At 39.6% G+C, this 22,552-nt stretch overlaps 1 protein-coding gene across 1 annotated transcript; it reads left to right on the top strand.

Moving 5' to 3' along the window:
- Positions 1-311: 311 nt before the first annotated feature.
- Positions 312-2,617, top strand: LOC149815546 (cationic amino acid transporter 5-like). The gene has a single exon (XM_089989601.1). It carries the CDS (start codon positions 582-584, stop codon positions 2,343-2,345), a length of 1,764 nt encoding a protein of 587 aa, XP_089845727.1. The 5' UTR covers positions 312-581; the 3' UTR covers positions 2,346-2,617.
- The last annotated feature ends 19,935 nt before the right edge of the window (positions 2,618-22,552 follow it).

Genomic DNA, 22,552 nt, shown 5'->3' with positions numbered 1-22,552 from the left:
CGCTGACCCCAAATGTTTTAGGATGAAGGCGTTGTTGTTGTAGAAGCTGAAGTCATTTTGCAAGAAAACAGGAGCATAATCTGTGTCTCCTAAGCGAAGGTTGAGCTTCCTTGTCATTTTCCAAGGAAATAAATTGGGGGAAATTTCTGCATAAAGAATATGTTTAAATAATTTCTTCTTCTTTTACTGATAGACAGTAACAGATTTATGGCTGCTCTTTAAAGAACCACTCTTTTCAATACCAAGCAATTTTTCATCCAAAACTGAATTCAAGGACAACCACAAAAGTCAATATCCTAATCGTTGAGGATTTTCTTTCTCGTCTCTCGTCCCTCGTCCTTTTCCCTATCCTTCCGGAGAAAAAAATCTTCACCAAGCATTATAAGCACATACCCACAAGCTAGCAAGTTGCATATTCCATAATGTTTTCTTATTAACTCCTATGGAGGACACATACCAATGGTGAAAGATTTTTGGATCCATTTTTCCCTTCCATATCACAGAGGACTAACGCGTACCAACATAGCCAAGTATTCAATTTCGTAGTATTTTTTTTGTAAAACAGAGCAACAAAGAAGGATATGGGGACCAATGAAGGCAGTGGTGATGAGGCTACTGAGACCAGAAGCTACTGGAGGTGGAGCAAAGATGATTTCATACCTGAAGAATCCTTTCAGAGCTGGAGCAGCTATACAACTGCACTGTCACAGACATGCCACCGGTTCAAGGACCGCCTTCTTGCTCGATCGGATGAGCTTCAAGAAGTATCAGAGGTCAGGAAGCGAAGTGTGAATGACATGAAGAGGTGCCTGAATTGGTGGGATCTAACCTGGTTTGGATTCGGTTCAGTCATCGGTGCAGGTATCTTTGTACTTACAGGCCAAGAAGCTCATAGAGATGCAGGCCCGGCGATTATCCTGTCCTATGTAGTTTCAGGCATCTCTGCTATGCTCTCTGTTTTCTGTTATACTGAATTCGCGATTGAAATTCCGGTAGCAGGAGGTTCATTTGCTTACTTACGTGTCGAGCTAGGAGATTTTGCAGCGTTCATTGCTGCTGCCAACATTCTGCTAGAGAGCATCATTGGCACAGCTGCTGTTGCGCGATCATGGACTTCGTATTTCACAACGCTGCTGAATCGTGAGCCAAACTCATTGCGCATTCACGCAGAGGGCCTTGCAGAGGGCTACAACCTCTTAGACCCCATAGCGGTCGCAGTGCTTTGGATTGCATCGATTATCGCCATGAGCAGTACTCGGAAAACATCCTTATTGAATTGGTTTTTCACTCTTATGAACACACTAGCCATTGTTCTTGTGATAGTAGCAAGTTTTTGGCATGCTCACGCCTCAAACTTGCAACCCTTCTTCCCATTCGGAGCTGCCGGAGTTTTTCGAGCAGCAGCTATTGTTTACTTTGCATATGGAGGATTTGATAACATCGCCACCATGGCCGAAGAGACCAAGAATCCCTCAAGGGATATACCACTGGGCCTTCTTGGTTCCATGTCTATTATCACTGTGATATATTGTGCCATGTCCCTGTCTTTGGTTATGATGCAGAATTACAAAGTAATTGATCCCAATGCTGCATACTCTATAGCCTTTGAGAGGGTGGGAATGCACTGGGTCAAGATCTTGGTTGCGTTAGGTGCACTAAAGGGGATGTCGACGGTTCTGTTGGTCGGCGCCCTCGGGCAGGCTCGTTACACAACTCATATAGCAAGAGCACATATGATACCTCCCCTGTTTGCTCTGGTTCATCCAAAAACACAAACACCAGTCTATGCTACCTTGCTAGTAACATCTTTAAGTGGAATCATTGCTCTCTTCTCTAGCTTAGACATCTTGGCAAACCTTCTCTCAATCAGTACTTTGTTCATCTTTATGATGATGGCTGTGGCTCTGCTGGTAAGGAGGTACTACCTCACAGGGACTACACCCAGAGAGAGTGCGAAAAAGTTGGTGTTTTTCTTGTTGGTTATAATTGGTTCTTCTATTGCCACTTCAATGTACTGGGGACTTAACTCAAAAGGGTGGATTGCATATGTCATTACCATTCCTCTATGGCTCTTTGGCACATTGGGAATTTATATTTTCCTACCTCAGCAGAGAGTTCCAAAGGTATGGGGGGTCCCTCTGGTTCCATGGTTGCCATCTCTGTCAATTGCAGTGAACATTTTTCTCATGGGATCTCTGGATTATCAGTCATTCATAAGGTTTGGAGTATGCACCCTGATCATGCTTGTTTATTATGCCTTCTTTGGTCTTCATGCTACATATGACCTGGCCCATCAACAGAGTAAATTAGCAGGCTCCGATCATAATCATGGTGCTGTGCCTTGATGATTTTGGCAAGAGGCACTCATTAGTACAACTGCATAATTTTCTGTCTGATTCGCTCTTTGTTTGCTGTGCTGCTGTTATCTTGGTGATTTGGTGAAAACCATCATCCAAGTTGGAGCTTGATATAGATTTGTGGGATATCATGTGTTGAAAAGGGCTCTGAAATGTTTGGCATATTGGAGGATGTAATTTCTGTCTCAGACAAAAGTGGAAAATGCATGTAGAACACCTATTGTTGATTTTATAAGGATATTGCATTGACTTTATCGACACTGTGTTGTATGATCCACCGTCCCCCGCCCGATTTCAGACGACCCGGATGGTGGGAACGCTTGTTGAAACAAGCATCAAACGTCCACTTCTCTGGAACGCCCTTTCACCATTCGGCCTCTCATGTTACGAAAACAACAGGATGGGAGAACGACGAAGTTAAAAAGAAAAACACGGGGGATGGGGTTAGGGATTGCAGTCGAATGGAGTAAAACGGGGGCCCGCCCCCACCTCTCCCTGTTTGGACCAGGGATGGAGGACATGAAACGGAGACTAAGGTTAAAATTAAAACCCGTGAGGGGATGGAGGCAGGGATAGTAAGCTTTGCCTCACCCCGACCCGTCCCCGATCTCTATTAGTAAAATAATTAAAATACTTTTAGGGATGACAGTGGATCAGAAAGAACCGGGGCCCGACCTGCCTCGTCCCATTTGGATCGAGGATGGAGGTTAAAAGCAAAACCCATGCAAGGATGAAAGTGAGGATGGAGGGCATAATTTTGATATGGGGGCATGGGTGGAGGCCTTGTACCCTGCCTCTGCCATCCCTAGAGGGGGGTCTACCCCTGACCCCCCCCCCCCCCCCCCCCTCTCTCTCTCTCTCTCTCTCTCTCTCTCTCTCTCTCTCTCAGCCAGTGAGGCCACTGGCGACAGGCGAAAACGACACTGGCTATGAGTGAAGACAAAAAATGGCAATGGGCGAGGTCTTCTTTCTTCCCCTTCTTCTTCATTCTTTTCTCTCTGTATCTCCCTCTTCTTTGTTTTTCATTCTTCTTCTTTGTTATTCGTTTTTCATTTTTTTCTTCTTAAGACTTCGATTAATTTTTTTCTTTAATTTTCATTGATTAGGTTTTTTTTTTCATTGATTAGGGCTTTGAATCAAATTTCTTAAATTAGGGTTTTTTATAGTTAATTTGATTAGGGTTTTTTATTTGATTTTTTATTATTAGGGCTTTGAATCAAATTTCTTAAATTAGGGATTTTTCTAATTAATTTAATTAGGGCTTTTTTATAGTTAATTTGATTAGGGTTTTTTATTTGATTTTTTATTATTAGGGCTTTGAATCAAATTTCTTAAATTAGGGCCTTTTGTAATTAATTTGATTAGGTTTTTTATTTAATTTTTTATTATTAGGATTTTGAATCAATTTTCTTAAATTATAGATTTTTGTACTTAATTTGATTAGGGCTTTTTATTTGAATTTTTATGATTATGGTTTTGAATCAATTTTTTTAATTAAGATTTTTTATAGTAAATTTGATTAGGGTTTTCTTGTATTTGATTATGTCTTTCTTTTTCTTTGATTAGGATTTGAATTAGGTCTTTTTTATTTAATTTTATGGTTTGATTTTCTTATAGTTTAAGGTTTTTGGGTTTATTTATAATTTATTTTCTTGCATTTTAAGGTTTTATGATTTAATAGGTTTTGATATTTGATTTTTGTAGTTAATTTGATTTTAGGTTTGATATTTTTATAATAAACTTTCATAATTATGTTTAATATGACATTGATTAAATCATTTATATATAAAAAAACATAAATTCTTATTTTTATCAAATTACTCAAATTCTAAACATTTTTTAGTTTTAAAATTCAATCTAAGACCCATATTTGGGGCTAAAATCCATAATGAAGTTATATGACTCCTTGTTTGTGTGTCTTTGTGTTATCAACACAATGTAAAACAAACTTTGGACATAAGGAGCACAACTTACTGTACAGTAGAAATAACCGTTGGCCTTGAGAGGGTGTTGTGTGTTCTCCCCCGAAGACGCAATGTTTGCTACAGTGCGTGTTTGGGGGTCCAAATGAGCGCCACATATATAAGCATGTGGGGCTCATATCCCCGTGTGTGTCGGCATCACTTAGCATCAGAGTCTGGGTGCGGTTGCAAAGACTTAAGTACCCTTTCCTGCTATTCTTGCCATGAAATGACGGTTCAAGAAAAAGACAAAAATATCCTCCATCCAAAAAAGGGAAACGACGATTCGAGAAAAGGACATTTAGAAAAGTGCAACACCGGTTCGAGAATGATGTTAACTCTTCAAAGTCCAAACATTCTCTTTTCGCCCTAAGCAGTAAACTTTTGCACCATCTACTGTAACAAGAGCTCCCTTTGACGACACACCCTTTGTCGTTGTCTGCTGCCACCGGAGCACCCTTTGTCGTCGTCTGCTATCGCCGGAGCACCCTTTGTCGTCGTCTGCTATCATCGGAGCATCCTTTGCCATCATCTGCTGTTGTCGGAGCACCCTTTGTCGTCGTATTGAGTCCAGATTCTCGCCTTGGTTTTTAGCTTGTGTTACAACACATTGCCACCTTCTCGTTGCTGCCTTGTGTTACAAAATATTCTCGGGTTTGTTCCTACCTCGTGGAGATAACTATAAATCGATCGACCGGTTCGATCATTGGTGGGTGTCATAAGGGCATTTGTCGGCCATCTCTTTTTACATTCTTCTCTTCTTTTTCGTTCTCGTTAGGCAGTATGGAAAAAAGCAATGACGCACAGACATTCCAACAAGTGCCATTAAGGCACCGTGAGTACCTTTTCATGTCATCATGCTATTGTTGAAGAATGTATATCGTCGTGAGTGCCATTAAGGCATTGTTTTTTTATTGCAGGTTGATCGTGTCTTTTCGATGGTTGGAAAATGCACTGGAACCTATTGACAAGAATGCTTATTTACAGATGCGAGGAAGGGCCTCTACACCATCCGGTATCGTCCATTCACTCAGTATATGCAATGTATCGCAAATCGTGGTTATAGTAACATACTAGCGATTTGTGAGATATTGTTTTGTTTATTAATATCGATTTGTAAGCTATTATGCTGAATTTTCGTATCTATTTGAAATAGAAATATATTTTGCGATATGTATATCGATTTATAAGATATTGTGTTTTGTAGTGTCGATTTGTAAGCTATAATGCTGAATTTCGTATCGATTTATAATATATTTTGCGATATGTATATCGATTTGTAAGCTATTATGTTGAATTGCCTTATTGATTTGTAATATATTATTATGCGATATGTATATCGATTTGTCAGATATTATGTGTTTTCTAGTATCGATTTGTAAGATTTTGTAAAAAGAATTTTAAAACGTGTACGTGCGGAAATGCATTGTTGCGCGCTTCTAGTGACGATTTTCGTATTCAAATCGCTGCTCATTTAGCAATTTTTATTGAAATCGCTTCACAGCGTCGTAGGTATAATTAAATCGATGTCATGTGAATCGCTATCGTCAACACACATATACGACAAATTATTTCTTTTATTATCATGGTAAGTAACAACTTGATGCATAGTATAAGTAAATAACAAATTGTTGTCGCTTTTATACTGTGATTTATTTAATTGTTTGTTTGACTTGCTTAACCTTATCGGTATCTGTTATTATATGCATCTTGATTAAATTACAATAAACGTCTGCGCTGGCTAACGCAAATTGATATCTTGCTTATGAGAGTGGTGAGCTTATCATCTGGTTGCATTGAAGATGATCTATCTCAATCATTGGAAAGTTATGGAGAAGTGAACATCTGTACAAATGACGCACCTGAAGAAGTGAACATGTGCACTAATGATGCACATGATAAGAAGGGTGCAGGCATTGGATTCACTCTTGACTTGAATGTTCCAATAGAAGAAATGCAATTCGATAATGAGGTAGACGATCATGACAATGCACTTGATAAAGGTGCAGGCACTGGGATTGTACATGATAGCACACTTGACTCTGTTCTCATAGAAGAAATGCAGTTTAATAATGAGGACGCTGCATATAAATTTTACAATGATTATGCCTTAAAACATGGCTTCAGTGTTGGAAGGTATTCTTGATCAAAAAATGCACAGGGTGTCATGGTGAGAAAGACATATGTTTGTTCTAAGGAAGGTTAGAAAAAGTCAAGTGGAAATCCAACAAGGAGCAAGCCAGATTCAAGATGTGGATGTCGAGCGAGAATGGTGTTAAGAAGACTTTTGAATGAGAAATATGTAGTTTGTACTTTAATCTGTGATCATAACCATGATTTAGCAGCTTTATTTATGACTCCTATGTTAAGGTCACATCGTAAAGTAACTGAAACGCATGCTGCAATTGCTAAAATAGCTGATAGCGTCGACATTGCACCAAGGAAGACATATAATTTATGCATGCACATAAATGATGGCCGCGCGAATGTGCCATTCACACCTATGGATCTAAGAAACCACTTGAGAAGGAAGAGAACAAATAACATGAAGAATGGAGAAATATGTTCTCTGGTTGATTACTTATAGAAGAAATCAAGCATTGACCCTGGTTTCTTTAGTGCAATGCAACTGGATGAAGATGGATATGTTGTGAAGATGGATATGCTGTGAATATGTTTTAGGTAGATTCAAAGTCAAGAGTAGATTATGAATGCTTCAATGATGTGCTTATTTTTTATACGACAGTGAAGATTAATACTGAACAGTGGTCATTTGCGTAGTTTGTCAAAGTGAACCATCACTCACAGAGTTGTATATTAGGCGGCACTTTTTTGTATGACCAGACCAAGGAAAGCTTTGAGTGGTTGTTCAGAGTATTTACACAGGTAATGAATGGGAAGCAACCTGAAGATGTACTTACAGATGGTGATCACGCAATTGCGATTGCAGTGTCTCATATATGACCAGATGCGCATCATCGCCTATGTTTGTGGCATATCTTTCAAAATGCAGCAAAGAACATAGGACACATATTTAATCAGAAGACAGGGTTTGACAAAAAGTTTACAAGTTGTGTACTTGAGAGAGTAGACGAGGTTACCTTTATGTCTAATTGGGAGGCAATGATTCAGATGTACGACCTTGAAGATTGTGTGTGGTTACCGAATTTATATACAGAAAAAAAGAAGTGAGTATTGGCATATGAAAGACAATACTTTTGTGCAGGTATGTTAAGCACACAAAGAGATGAATCTATGCATGCCATACTGAAGAAAACCCTGTATTCATGTTTAATAATGTTTCGCTTTATGAAATAATATGAATTATTTATAGACGGTCTTAAACAGAATGAGCTTGAACAAGATGTAAAATGCTTCAATTACCCTATAACTTTGGGCATGAAAATATTGATGCGACCTGCAGATCTGTATACACTAACTGTATTTGAATGGATTAAGAAGAAGGTTATACATGTCATGAATTGTAACATAGAAGGACGCGTGCAAACCGAGAATATGCACAAATATCATATTGTATGGGAGGGTGAAGAGCATCTGAAAAGGCAAGAATCACATGTTACGTACAATATTGACAATGAAACAGTTGAATGTATATGCAAAATATATGAATTCAAAGGTATTTTATGTCGTTATGCATTAAAGGCACTTAATTAAGAGAAGATACAAGAAATACCTGAGTCATATATAATGCAAAGATGGATAAGACAAACAAAGATTGAACTGCTGGATACAAATAATGTCAGTCAATCTGGTGTTGATGGGAAGTACCACATAGCCTCCTGTTACCAACAATTATATAGGTCACTTATGCATGTTGCAGATTTGGCATCGAAAAATAAAAAAGCCTATGTATTCATGAGAAAAGTGTCAAGGGACTTACTTGAAAACGTGTAGTTAATTCACCATCAATCTGTTGCAGCTCATGAAGACCAGTCCAAGAAAATGAAAGTGAATAGCGTAGGTGAAAATCATATTTTTGTTAACACTAATAAGAATTTACGTCGAAGTATAAACATCATCTTCAACAATTCATGAGTGAACGTTGTAGATTATGATGAAAAAATTCACCTAGCGAAGGGTATCAAAAGGAAACCTGTGTCTAATCGCAGTCGTCAGAGGACAAAGGGTGCACTAGAATTAGTTGGCAAGAAAAAGGTCTAAGAAACAACCAAGCTCTAAGCAAAAGCAACCAAGTCCTTCGCATGAACAGGTATGTAATACATTATATTGCTTCCCATGTAAATTGCATTACATGCAGCTTATCAATATCTAACTTGTGTAATTTTCAACATGCAGCAATACCTTACAGACGTGCACTACAATATTTCAACCTTCAATCCTCCCGACCAGTTTTTTCGGAACGATAACTTCAATTTTATAAGTCTTTTGGTATGTAATCAATTTTGGAAGGATGTTTGCATTTCTTGTGAAACTTAATATAGTATCTTATATTGTTCTGTTTCATGACAGGATCCAATCAATTCGAAAGCGAGCTATGGAATACAGAAATTGTGTGTGAATTCTGTTTAAGTTGCCCCATAAAGTTAGTTGTTATGCCTCTTTGCATGACCCAATTTTCACATTGTCAAATTTGTTAAGAGTTTAACAAAATAGGAGGTGAATATGCTTATACACTGGATGGTCTTATTAAGAAAGAGTTTTTAGATGAAGCCATTTTCATGAATCGTGAGCTACAAAAATAGAATTGTTAATATTTTGGCTTCATCCCAAAAGATATGGAACACAAGAATGGCGTGTAAATTATGCTCAATAATGTATCATTCAATATATAAATCGTTGTAATATGTATCAATTACATGTATAAATCATTGTAATATGTAGCCTACAAAGCTACAATTTTGATACTGTAAGTAAATTGTCGTTGCTTAATGCATATACAATTAGTGAAAATCGTTGTCTCATCTAGCATTCACATATACAAATCGTTATACATATACTATAGTTGAATGACAATTATGCTACAGTCGGTATCATCATTCACTCTGTATATGCAATATATCACAAATCGTGGTTGTAGTAACATTCTACCGATTTGTGAGATATTGTTTTCTTTGTTAATATCGATTTGTAAGCTGTTATGATGAATTTTCGTATCGATTTGTAATATATTTTCCCATATGTACATCGATTTTTAAGATTTTATGTATTTTGTAGAGTCAATTTGTAAGCTATTATGTTGAATTTTTTTATTGATTTGTAATATATTATGCGATATGTATATCGATTTGTAAGATATGTGTTTTCTAGTATCGATTTCGTTCACAATGACAAACAAAGATATATCGTTGTCGCGGTAGCTTCTTAAATGCAAATCGACGTTATTTACAAACATATTCATTTACCAAAAATATGAGTATCTAGTTACACTACATCATAAATACAATTTGATTTCATTCACAAAGACTAACAAAGACATATCGTTATCGCGGCAACTTCATAAATAAAAATCGATTTCGTTCACAAAGACTAACAAAGACATATCATTGTCGTGGTAACTTCATAAATAAAAATCAATTTTGTTCACAAAGACTAACAAAGACATATCGTTGTCGCGGTAACTTTAAAACTACAAATTGATGTGATTTACAACCACAGTCAATTACAAAAAAACTGACTTTTTTTACCTGACCACAATGGTTTGGCTTAGATAAAATACACGACCATCATCATTAAAAAAACAGATATCATCACCAGTAGGTAATTATCGGGACGTGCGTAAAACCCTACAAAATATAAAACACTAATATAGATATATATAAAACCTGACCCGACCCGACCCGTTGTCCATGTGTAAAACCCTAGTCTATTTAACCTTTCTTCCTCATTTATGCGGCAGCGCAACTTCTTCTTCTTCTTTTTTCTCCTTTGCCTTCATCTTCTTCTTCTTCTTCTTCTTCTTCTTCTTCTTCTTCTTCTTCTTCTTCTTCTTCTTCTTCTTCTTCTTCTTCTTCGACATTTCTGTCAAACGCATATCTATCTTTTAGAGACTCCCATTTTTACAGAAGAGATCACCAAAACATCTATAGCATTCATCGTCGAGTTTATTTCCTATTGTAAAGTGATTCTATGTGCAACTGCGAATACATCCTCTCCATGAAAATGAGCTTCTTAGTAATGGCAGCTCACTGCACCATTTTTCTCGGACTGGGGTTGATAGAGACTCTAGCATTGGTGCACTCTTGACAATATGCTTCACAAACTTCAGCTCAAGCACTGTCATCTTGAAGGAGTCGATGGGCTACATCATTAATCACTTTTACGTATTTGTCTTCGATATACTTCATGACAAATATGTAAAAGCGATTTATGATGTAGCCCATCGACTCTTCAAGGGGATAATGCATGAGCTGAAGTTTGTGAAGCATATTGTCAAGGTCACCATTGCTAGAGTCTTCATCGGCCTCAGCCCGAGAAAAATGGTGCAGTGAGCTGCCATTATTAATGAGCCCATTTTCTTGGAGAGGATGTATCTGCAGCTGCACATAGAATCACTTTGCAGCAGAAAATGAACTCGACGATGAACGCTATGGATGTTTTGATCTCTTCTGTAAAAATGGGAGTCTCTAAAAGATAAATATGTGTTTAATGGAAATGTCCTCCCATAAATAGGTACCAGGATTGCATTAGAAGCACATCACTATTTTGGATGTGGGTTTCATACTAGTGATGATATATGTTTTCTTTCTTGATGATGGTCATGTATTGTATCTAAGTCAAACCATTGGTCATGATGTATTGTAACTAAATACTAATATTTTTTGTATATGAATGTGGTTGTAAATCATGTAGATTTGTAGTTACGATGTTACGGCGAGAATGATATGTCTTTGTGAACAAAATTGATTTGTATTTAAGAAGTTAACTTGATTTGTGTCGTTGAAGTAAAACCTAAAATCTTTAAACCTAAAACCTAAACCCTAAACCCCAATCGCTCGTAAAAGTGATTAGAAAATATCGTTGACATAGACATAGCTTGTAAAAGCAAATCGCGTTAGCACGTAGCCTTCATACGTCATTGTGTAAATCACAATGGTACGTGTCGTTCACTTAGACAAAGCTCATTATCTAAAAGACAAACGTCATTGTGTAAATCGCAATGGTATAACGATTTACACAATGACGTCTATGTCGGCAACAACTGGATAAAAATCGCACTGTGCATGAGTATAAATCGCGGTAAAAGTACACGGTCAATGTTTGTGCTAATCGTTTCAGTCGTTTATCATTGTTTATGCTAACTGTTTCATCTGTTTATCAATGTTTGTGTAAATCATTTCAGATATTTATCAATCATTGTGTAAATTGTGATAGGAACACAGCTCATAAAAGCAAATTAGTGGCATTTTCACTATACACAACGCTAAACGCTTGTTCAATTTTAATTTACCAACGCCGATCATTACAACGATTTGTTCAGTGGCATTTTTGTGCAACACTTAAAAACTTATAGAATGTCACTTTATTGGCGTGTTTAGTAAAATTGAAATTTTATTTATTTCAACCCAGAAAGATTTACATAATTTGTATACACAGTCTTACAAAATTTGTATACAAAATTTGTATACAAAATTTGGTTGTACAGTCTACAAAATATGTTAGAAGTCGATATACATCATATTACTCCTGGAGGGGGTCGCGTCGTTTGTTGTGTTTTATATATTCTTGCCGGATGAGTTTTTTTCTCTTTCGCAATTAGAAACTCTATCTATTTTTTGCATAGTTTTGTGCAGAATCCAGGCATATCAACCTGCAACAAAAATATAATGTGACACCAATATATACATTGAGTCCCCAATAATAGAGGATAATAAAGAGCATACAACATCAAAATCATGTTCTCGTCCATTATATATTGCTTCAATATACTTCATTACAAATACGCCACAATCGATACCATTATTTTGTAAAGGAGCATCATATGCTTCACGAAACCTCCACTCGTCAAGGTCAACACCTAAAACGTCTCTAACGAATCCCACTTGTGGTTAATGCAGAAGCAAGTAAATTCTAGGCCACTGTACATGATATGATACCCTTATAGATGGAAACTTACCAAATGCAAAATGTCATGGTGTACACCAGTTGGAAAATCCAATGAGTTGTAGCACCATATTTGTTTTTTCAGTAAATTCATCACGTATAAGACCCAATGCTTAGCAGTTTGTCAGAGTGTAGGAATCAATATCTGCAAATCGATACAATATCTTACAAATCGATAGTACAAATCATGTTAGGACTGTTATGCTTAAACCTTGGACATGAGGTTTCTTCACTTACCTTTTCACTTGACCAAATGTCTCCGCAGTGATCCTCGTTACCCCAGTATAGTGGTCCATCTTGAAATCCAATAGAGTATAGCAATCGGTGGACGCAACTCTGTTGAACGAAACAGTGATAATAGTAAGGTTAAAAAACGAAACAACAAGAGTAAATCAAAAAAGAAAATAAACATAAGAGAACCAATATACCATGAAATAAGGGGTGACAATGCGTCTAGTGTTGGTTGTTGCGTTGCTTTGAATATACGTGATGAAATCGAATATAGTCTATTTGTAATAAATATGCACGTGCTAACATACATACCCATGACATACGTAAATATAAAACTGATAGTGGTTTCATACGTACAAAATTACTGATAGTGTTTCCTTCTGCAAATTCGTATTTCATCTTATTGATGTTCTCATGGAGCTCTTTGTAGAGTTTTTGGGCACCTTTTTTTGTGGATGTTCCACTGACATTAGCAGAATATTCAATAAACGACATTGAAATTCATTTCTATAGTACATAACACAAATCGAATATACGCCATAAAAGAGGCAAATGTTGAAGAAACGCGTCACGAGGTTCAGACAATATATGCCTGAATTGCCATCGTTGGTTGTGTAGTTGTCGTCGTCGCCTTCGCTAGTCATATAGTTGTTGTCGTCTCCTTCCTAGGCATCAATACCACCTTTGTGATGAAGCAGGTTATATATTCAACCCACTAACATGTCGTTATGAAGGAAATATCGGTTCATATGTAACTTACTCACGAAGCAAAGTGAAGCGACACCCTCTTGACATTGTGTGATATGTCATTCATATATAAAGGAAATGTCATTTCACCTACCGCCCGTTTTCAAAAACCACGCACAAATTAATTGCATTGCGCATTAATTGCCTGACCAAACATCGTTTTAGCTATCTTTTACAAAACTCATCAATGCAATAGGACGTATCAATCAAATCACATTAGCACTTATAGTTGCAGTGAAATCGATTTGCAACTAAGTCTCCATTTGTAGTTTACTAAATCTAAATATCGCATCGATTTATTTATTGTTTTTCATGACATATCATTCACATTGACAAAGCTTGTAACAACAAATTGTAATAGGAAACACATATTGTTAAAGGAAACGTTGGTTCATCTGTAACTTAGTCATGAAGCAAAGCAAAGCAAAGCAACACCCCCTCCATGCATTGTGTGACATGTCATTCATATATAAAGGAAACATTGTTTCACCTACCGCCCGTTTTCAAAAACCGCACACAAATTAATTGCATTGCGCATTAATTGCCTGACCAAATGTCATTTTATCTGCCTTTTACAAAACTCGTCAACGCGATAGGATGTATCAATCAAATCGTATTAGCACTTATCATTGTAGTGAAATCGATTTACAACTAAGTCTCCATTTGTAGTTTACTAAATCTAAATATCGCATCGATTTGTTTATTATTTTTCATGACATATCGTTCACATTGACAAAGCTCGTAACAACAAATCATGATAGGAAACACATATTGTTATATTATGAAACTTAAATATTTTGGTTTTATGTCAATTTTTATTTATCAAGTTAACTATATTTATAGTTTAACAATATTTGTTATTAGAAGTAATCGTGTAAATCGTCATAGGAAAATCATTCAGTTTATCTATTCTAAACATCATCTCCAAACCCTAAACCCTAAACCCTAAATTCTAAAACCCTAAACCCTAATCCTAAACCCTAAACCCTAAACCCTAAACCCTAAACCCTAAACCCTAAACCCTAAACCCTAAACCCTTAAACCCTAAACCCTTAAACCCTTAAACCCTAAACCCTAAACCCTAAACCCTAAACCCTAAACCCTAAAGCCTAAAGCCTAAACCATAGAGCCCTAAACCCTAAACCTTAAAACCTAGAGCCCTAAACCCTAAACCCCTAAACCCCTAAACCCTAAACCCTAGACCCCTAAACCCTAAACCCTAAACCCTAAACCCCAAGCCCTACAACAAGCAAATCATGATAGGATATCGTTCACAAGCTCGTAAACGCAAATCGCTATGGGATAAATCGTTTCCGCTTTATGTTTGTTGTTGTACAGATCATGATAGAACACTTTTATAAAACAACGATAGTGATTTGTAACTTTTACTTATATAGTTATCAAGTTTTAAAACCCTAATGTACTTTATAAAGTCTAAACGTCGTGTCGATTTGTGTACACGTGCGTAACACCATATTCTATGTAAATCCCTAATATAGGTCTGTGTAAAACCCTATTCTAAGTAAAACCCTGATCTATTTAACCTCTCTTCCTCTTTTATGCGGCAATGCAGCTTCGTCTTCTTCTTTTTTTTTCTCCTCTGCCTTTGTCTTCTTCTTCTTCTTCTCCTTGTATTTTTTTTGGGTGTGAGGAAAGATCTGGATAATCTTCAATGATGATTATGGGTGTTATCTTCTGAGTATACATCGATATATTCATGACACATACGACTGTGGTGTATTTGTCATGAAGTATATCGAAGCTTATGCAGAATATAACAACCATGATCTTCAATCGTTGTCGCCATACTTCGATAGACAGGGGGTGATACTGATGTCGATCTATTTGATCTTCGATATACTTCATGACAAATATGTAGCTTATCGGCACCTTCAAGGGGATAGTGCCTGAGCTGAAGATGGTCAAGCATACTCTCAAGAGTGCACCATTGCTAGAGTCTCTAAGAATTAGGATATTCTCAATGGTGTAGTGGAATTGTATTAGGGCCTCTATTGGTAGATAAATTTGCCTTCTATCTTTTCCGGTGATGTCTATTTCGAAGAACATCATTATTTTGATGTAGGGTTGATGTTGATGATGATGTATGTTTTCTTTGATGATGATGATGGTCATTTAACTAAATACTCATATATTTTGTCAATGAATGTGGTTGTAATGTATCTTTGAAGTTAACTCGATTTATAGTTCACTAAGCCTTAACTTCATGTCGATTTATAGACAAATCATTGTACATATAATGTATCTGAATCGTTATACCAGATATTATCCAAGAGCGATTTACACAATGATGTCTGTATCTTTAAAGTTACTCGATTTGTTCTTTACTAAGTCTAAACATCGGGTCAATTTGTTTAGTTTTCTTTTCCGCCATTTATGAATGTCATTTTGTAAATGGCGATGGAAGGTATTGTTCACTTAGACAAAGCTTGTAAAGGCAAATCGCGATAGGATATTCAAACGGATTTATTTTGATTTTTTTATGGGTTTTCATGGCATGGTTGTACAGAACGTGATGTAGCAAATTGCGATAGTACATAGTCTTTATACGTACAAATCATTTCAGCCTTTTATCAATGTTTGTATAAATCGCAATATGAAGACAGTTTGTAAAAGCAATTCATAATTTGGCAGTACACAATGATGAACGCTTCTTCGGTTTTTTTATGAAGGTCGAACATTTCAAGAATTTGTTTTGTGGCACTTGTGTGTTACGCTTATTTAAATATATATATATATATATATATACATTTATAGAATGTCACTTTACAAAAAAGAATTATAGAATTATAACAAATAAATATTAGAATAAAAAAATCATATAATTGTTATTCAGTGGCACTTGACGACTTAGATGGCCTCTTTATTTTTCTTGGTGGACTCTCTTTCCTCGATCTTATTATAAACATTGGCCATCATCTCTACCAGTGTATCATATTGTCTCCTCAAATTCCTCAATTGCTTTCGTAACTCCTGATTCTCCCTCTCCAACATCTCAAACCTTGTGGCAGAGACTACCTTTTTTTTGTGAGTTGTGTTAGCTCCTCATCGTGTACTACAACTGAGAAAATTGTTGTTGTGGCCGAAGGGACATGGTGAACGTATTTTCTATGCTGGGAGATGACATGATGGGGGACATGATAGACTCATAGGTTCCCAACATTTCTACATTGTTTATTCTCAATCTCCAGTTTTTGACGCATGGGTTCCCAATATTTTATAAAATAGTTGGGGTCATATTGTCGTTCTTTATAATCATACGATATAGTACGAACACCTCATTTGTTCCAGCTATCCAATTGTTCTTTGAAGCGATCGTGCCAATTCACATTCCTGGCCCCACCACTTTTCATCTTCCTTCTCACTTCCACAGGTTGCTTTGGGGTAGACTGTCCCTAGCCAGCTTGTAGGAGAACTTGACTACCATACTACAACTCGGCTTCATAAGTGCAAAGCATCCAAATATCGCAACCAGACAGTCTCGTAGCCTGACTAACAATCTCTTGGTCCTCATCCTCCCCATCTCCATACGGTCTCCATAAAACCTATACATTGGAGATTATGATTTAGGTATAGACATAATTATTCATGTTAATGAATGCTAAATATTAAAATGATTTATAATAACGAGTGCTAAATATATTACAATGACTGTTACTAATGAGAGTTTTGTAATAAAATGATTTACACTAATGAATGCTACATATTATAACGATTTACAATAACGAATGTTATATGCTAAAACGATAATGCTTTGTACTAACAAAGAAATAATCCTGCAATGATCCTTAAGAAAGCTAACGATTACATGCGATAACGATTTGTACTAATGAATACATAATCCTGAAATGATCATTACTTAAGAATGCTAACGATTACAATGATTTACACTAATGAAAGTTAAATGCTAAAGCAATAATGATTTGTACTAAGAAATACAAAATCCTACAACGATCATTACTTAAGAATATTAAACATTAGAACGATTTGTACTAACGAAGTGAAAATCCTGCAGAAATAATTACTTAAGAATGTTAAATATTTCAACAATTTATACTAATGAATGATAAATGTTGAAACGATTGTAAACCATTTACCTCATTTAATTGCAGACCATCTAAAATGAACTTAGCATTATCTTTCTTTACATTTATTCTAGCCTACCAGCCGATCTTTGAAAAACCACAAATAGCAGGGCTGCACTAATGATGCAAGGCGACAATATGCTCCCACAACCAAGCCTATGAAATCATATATATTAGTAAGACTATAATTGTTCCCTTGCGACTTACAGTGTACAGTTGCGCTAGAGTTTGTTTTGCTTTTGTTGAGTCTGATGTAAGCTGCCCGGTTCAGGTGAATCAATACCCCGAAGGGGCAGCCCGTATACTTGAACTGTAATAGCCTGCGGGCAAAATTGTGAATGAATTAAATGCGTTGAGCTTTCTTTTGTTCACCCTCGTTGTGATTGCTTCTTGTGATTGCAATTTCTCTCCCTCTATTCTCTCTTGCTCTCTTGCACTCTGATTACAAGCTTCCGCGACCGGCAAGCGAGCTGACGAGTAGGCTTGCGGCGGTAAGGAAGGACCGTCGCGCCGCGCTGGCCCATTGAAGGAAATAGGCCCGTGACAAGTGGTACCAGAGCCCGTTCTCGTGCTGGGGAAGGGACTCTGGAGTCGGTGTCGACAGACACGCCGACAGGCTGCGATTTGTGAGCAAGACATCGTGGCGCCTTATCAACACTTGCGCAACACTAGAGGCAAGGCAGTTGCCGAAGCTGAGGAGATGGGTTCACCTCGGGGCCAAGAAGAGTTGGCTGCAACTGTTAACAAGTTGGTGGAAGATGTGACTTCGCATGATGAAGCGATTTCACGCGCATGTGAATCATTCAATGGATTGAATGATGTGGTGGCGAGCCTGCAAGAGCAGGTGAACTTACTAATGGGGCAGGTCACTTCGTTGACGACTACAGTGACCGATCTTGAGTTGAGGAACCGTACGTTGCAGCGGACGGTGACCCTGAATGGCGGAAATGGTGAGAGACCATCAAGGATTGATATACCTAGACCCGCAAAATTCAATGGTTCTCGCGACAGCAAGGCCATTGAGAACTTCTTGTTCCAAGTAGAAGACTACTTGGATATCCAAAATGTGACCCTCGAAGATCTGAGGATCAAGGCTGCAGCGGCCTTACTTGATGGTGATGCTATCGCTTGGTGGAGACGGAAGCGCAATGACATGGAGAGGGGTGAATGTGTGATAGACACCTTTGACGACTTCAAAGTAGAGTTGCGCAACTACTTCATGCCAAGAAATGCGCAGAGACAGGCTTACCGGATGGTTCGTGAACTCAAACATACTGGTTCGTTGCAAGACTATGTCAGAACGTTCCAGAACCTTATGCTGGAGATACCTAACATGCCAGAAGACGACATGCTCAACTGGTTCATTGTGGGACTTCAACCATGGGCACAGTCTGAAGTGGAAAGGAGCAACCCCCGTATTTTGGAAGATGCATATATGGTGGCTGAGCGCTTAGTTGATACTCAGCGCAAACCTTTCACCCCATCAACCAAAGTTGGGAAGAAGCCTGACCACGGAGGCAAGAAGGATGAGCACCGCAACGATAAAGGTGAGGCGTCGACACGCCATCAATCCGAAAAGAAACAGAACTACACAAAGCATAACAACAGCAACAAGGGTGCGGTTGTGACATGTTGGTTCTGTGGTGATAGACATATCGCCCGGCAATGCCCAAAGCGCCTTGTAAAGGACGACGGGCAAGCCAATGCTGCACAGGAAGAATGCAGCGATACTGAATGCAGCGACACTGAGACCATGCAACCCAGGATGGGCGCCATGCGATCGATTAATGCAGCTAGAAGTTGTGCAACTAAAAACATGCGGGTCAGTAAGGAACTCATGTACGCTGAAATTATTATGAATGGAAAGTCTACTTCAGCAATGATAGACTCCGGGGCCACACACAACTTTGTCTCGCGAAAAGAGGCAGAGCGGTTGGGCTTGAAGCATGGGCCAAAGCAGAGGACCATTAAAACGGTAAACTCTGAGGCCAAGCCCATCCTTGGTGAAGCAAGGGATGTGGCTATTCAAGTGGGAAGTTGGGTCGGTAAAGCCAACTTCTCTGTGGTGCCCCTGGACGATTTCAAGATGATTTTGGGTATGGAGTTTCTGCGAAGCCAGAATGTCATGATGTTGCCAAAATTCAACACGCTGACGATCATGGAGTCAGACCTGTCCCACACAGTGCAGTGCCTTACACAGAAAGGCAAGTCTTCAGTATTGTCGGCAATGCAACTAAAGAAGGGTGTCAAGCATGGGGAGCAGACATTCTTAGTGGCAGTGCGCGCAGAGGAAGGGAAGGTCGAAGCAGCAGTGCCACCGACCCTAGCCCCACTGTTGGAGGAGTTTCGGGGGGTGATGCCCCCGGAATTGCCAAAGCGTCTTCCGCCAAGACGCGAGGTCGACCACAAGATTGAGTTGACCTCGGGAGCGAAGCCTCCTGCTATGGTTCCATACCGTATGGGGCCAGCTGAGCTGAAGGAACTGCGCAGGCAGTTAGATGAGATGTTGGACGCAGGCATTGTTCGTCCATCAAAAGCCCCATTTGGTGCCCCGGTCCTTTTTCAGATAAAACATGATGGCTCTAAACGGTTATGTGTGGATTACCGGGCTTTGAACAAGGTCACGGTGAAGAACAAGTACCCATTGCCATTGATAGCAGACTTGTTCGATCAGCTAGGCAGTGCCCATATCTTTTCCAAGCTAGATCTGCGATCGGGTTACTGGCTGGTGAGGATTGCCGAAGGGGATGAGCCAAAAACAACTTGCGTCACTCGCTATGGTGCTTACGAATTTCTAGTAATGCCATTCGGGTTGACAAATGCTCCAGCCACTTTCACGACTTTAATGAACCAGATCTTCTATCCTTACTTAGACAAGTTTGTGGTAGTCTACCTGGATGATATCGTGATCTACAGCAGCAACATAGAGGAACATGCCGGGCACTTGCGAACATTGTTTCAGGTGCTGAAGGATAATGACCTCTGTGTCAAACGAGAGAAGTGTCTCTTCGGGCAGGAGGAGATCAGCTTCCTTGGCCACGTTGTGGGGCGTGGTGTGCTGCGTATGGATGGGCAGAAGATAAGGGCCATCCAGGAATGGGTTCCGCCAAGCAAAGTGCCAGAATTGTGGTCATTCCTTGGTTTGGCAAACTATTATCAGCGTTTCATCGAAGGTTATTCCCTCATTGCTGCGCCCCTCACGGATTTGTTAAAGAAGAATCGGGTATGGCTTTGGACAGGAGCGTGCCAAGATGCCTTCGACGGCTTGAAGAAAGCCTTAGTGAGGGAGCCAGTGCTGCGACTGCCTGATCATTCGAGACCCTTCGAAGTCCACACTGATGCCTCAGACTTTGCCATTGGCGGAGTTATTATGCAAGACGGTCATCCGATCGCATATGAGAGTCGTAAGCTGAAGGATGCAGAGAGGCGGTACACAGTGCACGAACGTGAGATGACCGCCATTGTGTATTGCCTCAGGACCTGGCGGCACTACCTTTTGGGTGCCGAGTTTGTCGTCAAGACGGACAATGTGGCCACGAGCTATTTTCAGACGCAAAAGAAGTTGACGCTCAAGCAAGCTCGATGGCAGATATTTTTGGCTGAGTTCGACTTTGCCTTAGAGTACAAGGTTGGAAAAACCAATGTTGTGGCGGATGCCCTGAGCCGTAGGGCTGAATTAGCTGCTGCGCGCGCAGAGCATTCTGAAGTGCATTTGGAGGGTGCATTGCTGAGCCGCATCCGCGAGGGTACACAGCAGGATCCGACCGCACAACACCTTGTTTCTCTGGCGCAGGCAGGGAAGACTCGACGATTTTGGCTACAGGATGGCCTCCTTGTAACAAAAGGGGGACGCATCTTTGTACCACGGTGGGGAAGCCTTCGCCGAGAGCTACTCAAGGAGTGCCATGATACACTATGGGCCGGCCATCCTGGTCAGGAGCGGACCTTAGCACTCCTTGAGTGCGGCTACTATTGGCCGCAGATGAGAGACGATGTTGAGGGGTATGTGCGGACATGCCTCATCTGCCAGCAAGATAAAGGGACAAACCAGAAGGCTGCCGGTCTCCTTGAGCCTCTACCAATTCCAGAACGTCCTTGGGAAAGCATCTCTATGGACTTTATTGTTAGTCTGCCAAAGGTAGAGGGCCTCAGTTCTATTTTAGTCGTGGTGGATCGTTTCTCAAAGTATGCCACATTCATCTCAGCTTCCAAGGAGTGTCCTGCAGAGAAGACTGCAGAGTTGTTCGTAAAGCATGTGGTGAAGCACTGGGGCATACCAAAGAGCATTGTGAGCGATCACGATGCTCGCTTCACGGGCAAGTTCTGGCGTGAAGTATTTCGGTTACTTGGCTCTGATTTGTTGTTTTCAACAAGCTTCCATCCGCAGACAGATGGGCAGACAGAGCGCATCAACGGGATACTAGAGCAGTACCTTAGGCACTTTGTTAGTGCCAATCAGAAAAATTGGGTGAAGCTCCTTGATGTGGCACAGTTTTGTTATAATCTGCAGAAGAGCGAATCTTCAGGCCACAGCCCGTTTGAGATAGCCACGGGGCAGCAGCCACTGAACCCGCACACTCTTGCCGCACAAGAAAAGGGAAGGCCATCCTTCGCCTATCAGTTTGTTCGCGACTGGCACGAGCAGAATGAGTTGGCGAAGGCATTCTTACACAAAGCGGCGAAGAGAATGAAGAAGTGGGCGGACAAACACCGTCGGCCCGCAGGGTTCCAGGTTGGGGACCAAGTGTTGGTGAAGTTATATCCTGGTCGCACAGGCATCTTCCGCGGGCGGCACCGCGAACTACTCAGAAAGTATGAGGGACCCTTCACCATCACAAAGAAGGTGGGCAAGCTGGCATATAAGCTGGAGTTGCCCCCAGACTTCAAGGTGCACCCGGTGTTCCACGTGTGCAACCTCAAGCAGTTCCATCTAGATGATGGAGACCCGGAACGCAATGTGCCGCAACGCCCTCCCATCATGCAGAGGGCCCCGGCAGCACAACGGGCCGAGAAGCACCTCAGTCAGATCCTTCGCCACAAGGTCAACTACTTGGGGCAAGTGAAGAAATAC

The sequence above is a fragment of the Nuphar pumila genome, chromosome 15 (genome assembly GCF_984573655.1).
Source record: "Nuphar pumila chromosome 15, dmNupPumi1.hap1.1, whole genome shotgun sequence".
In the NCBI taxonomy this organism is placed as follows: domain Eukaryota; kingdom Viridiplantae; phylum Streptophyta; class Magnoliopsida; order Nymphaeales; family Nymphaeaceae; genus Nuphar; species Nuphar pumila.
This window is presented reverse-complemented; position numbering and strand designations above follow the sequence as displayed.

Coding starts and splice junctions, on each gene's coding strand:
- LOC149815546 (XM_089989601.1), top strand. CDS start 582: ATGGGGACCAATGAAGGCAGTGGTGATGAGGCTACTGAGACCAGAAGC.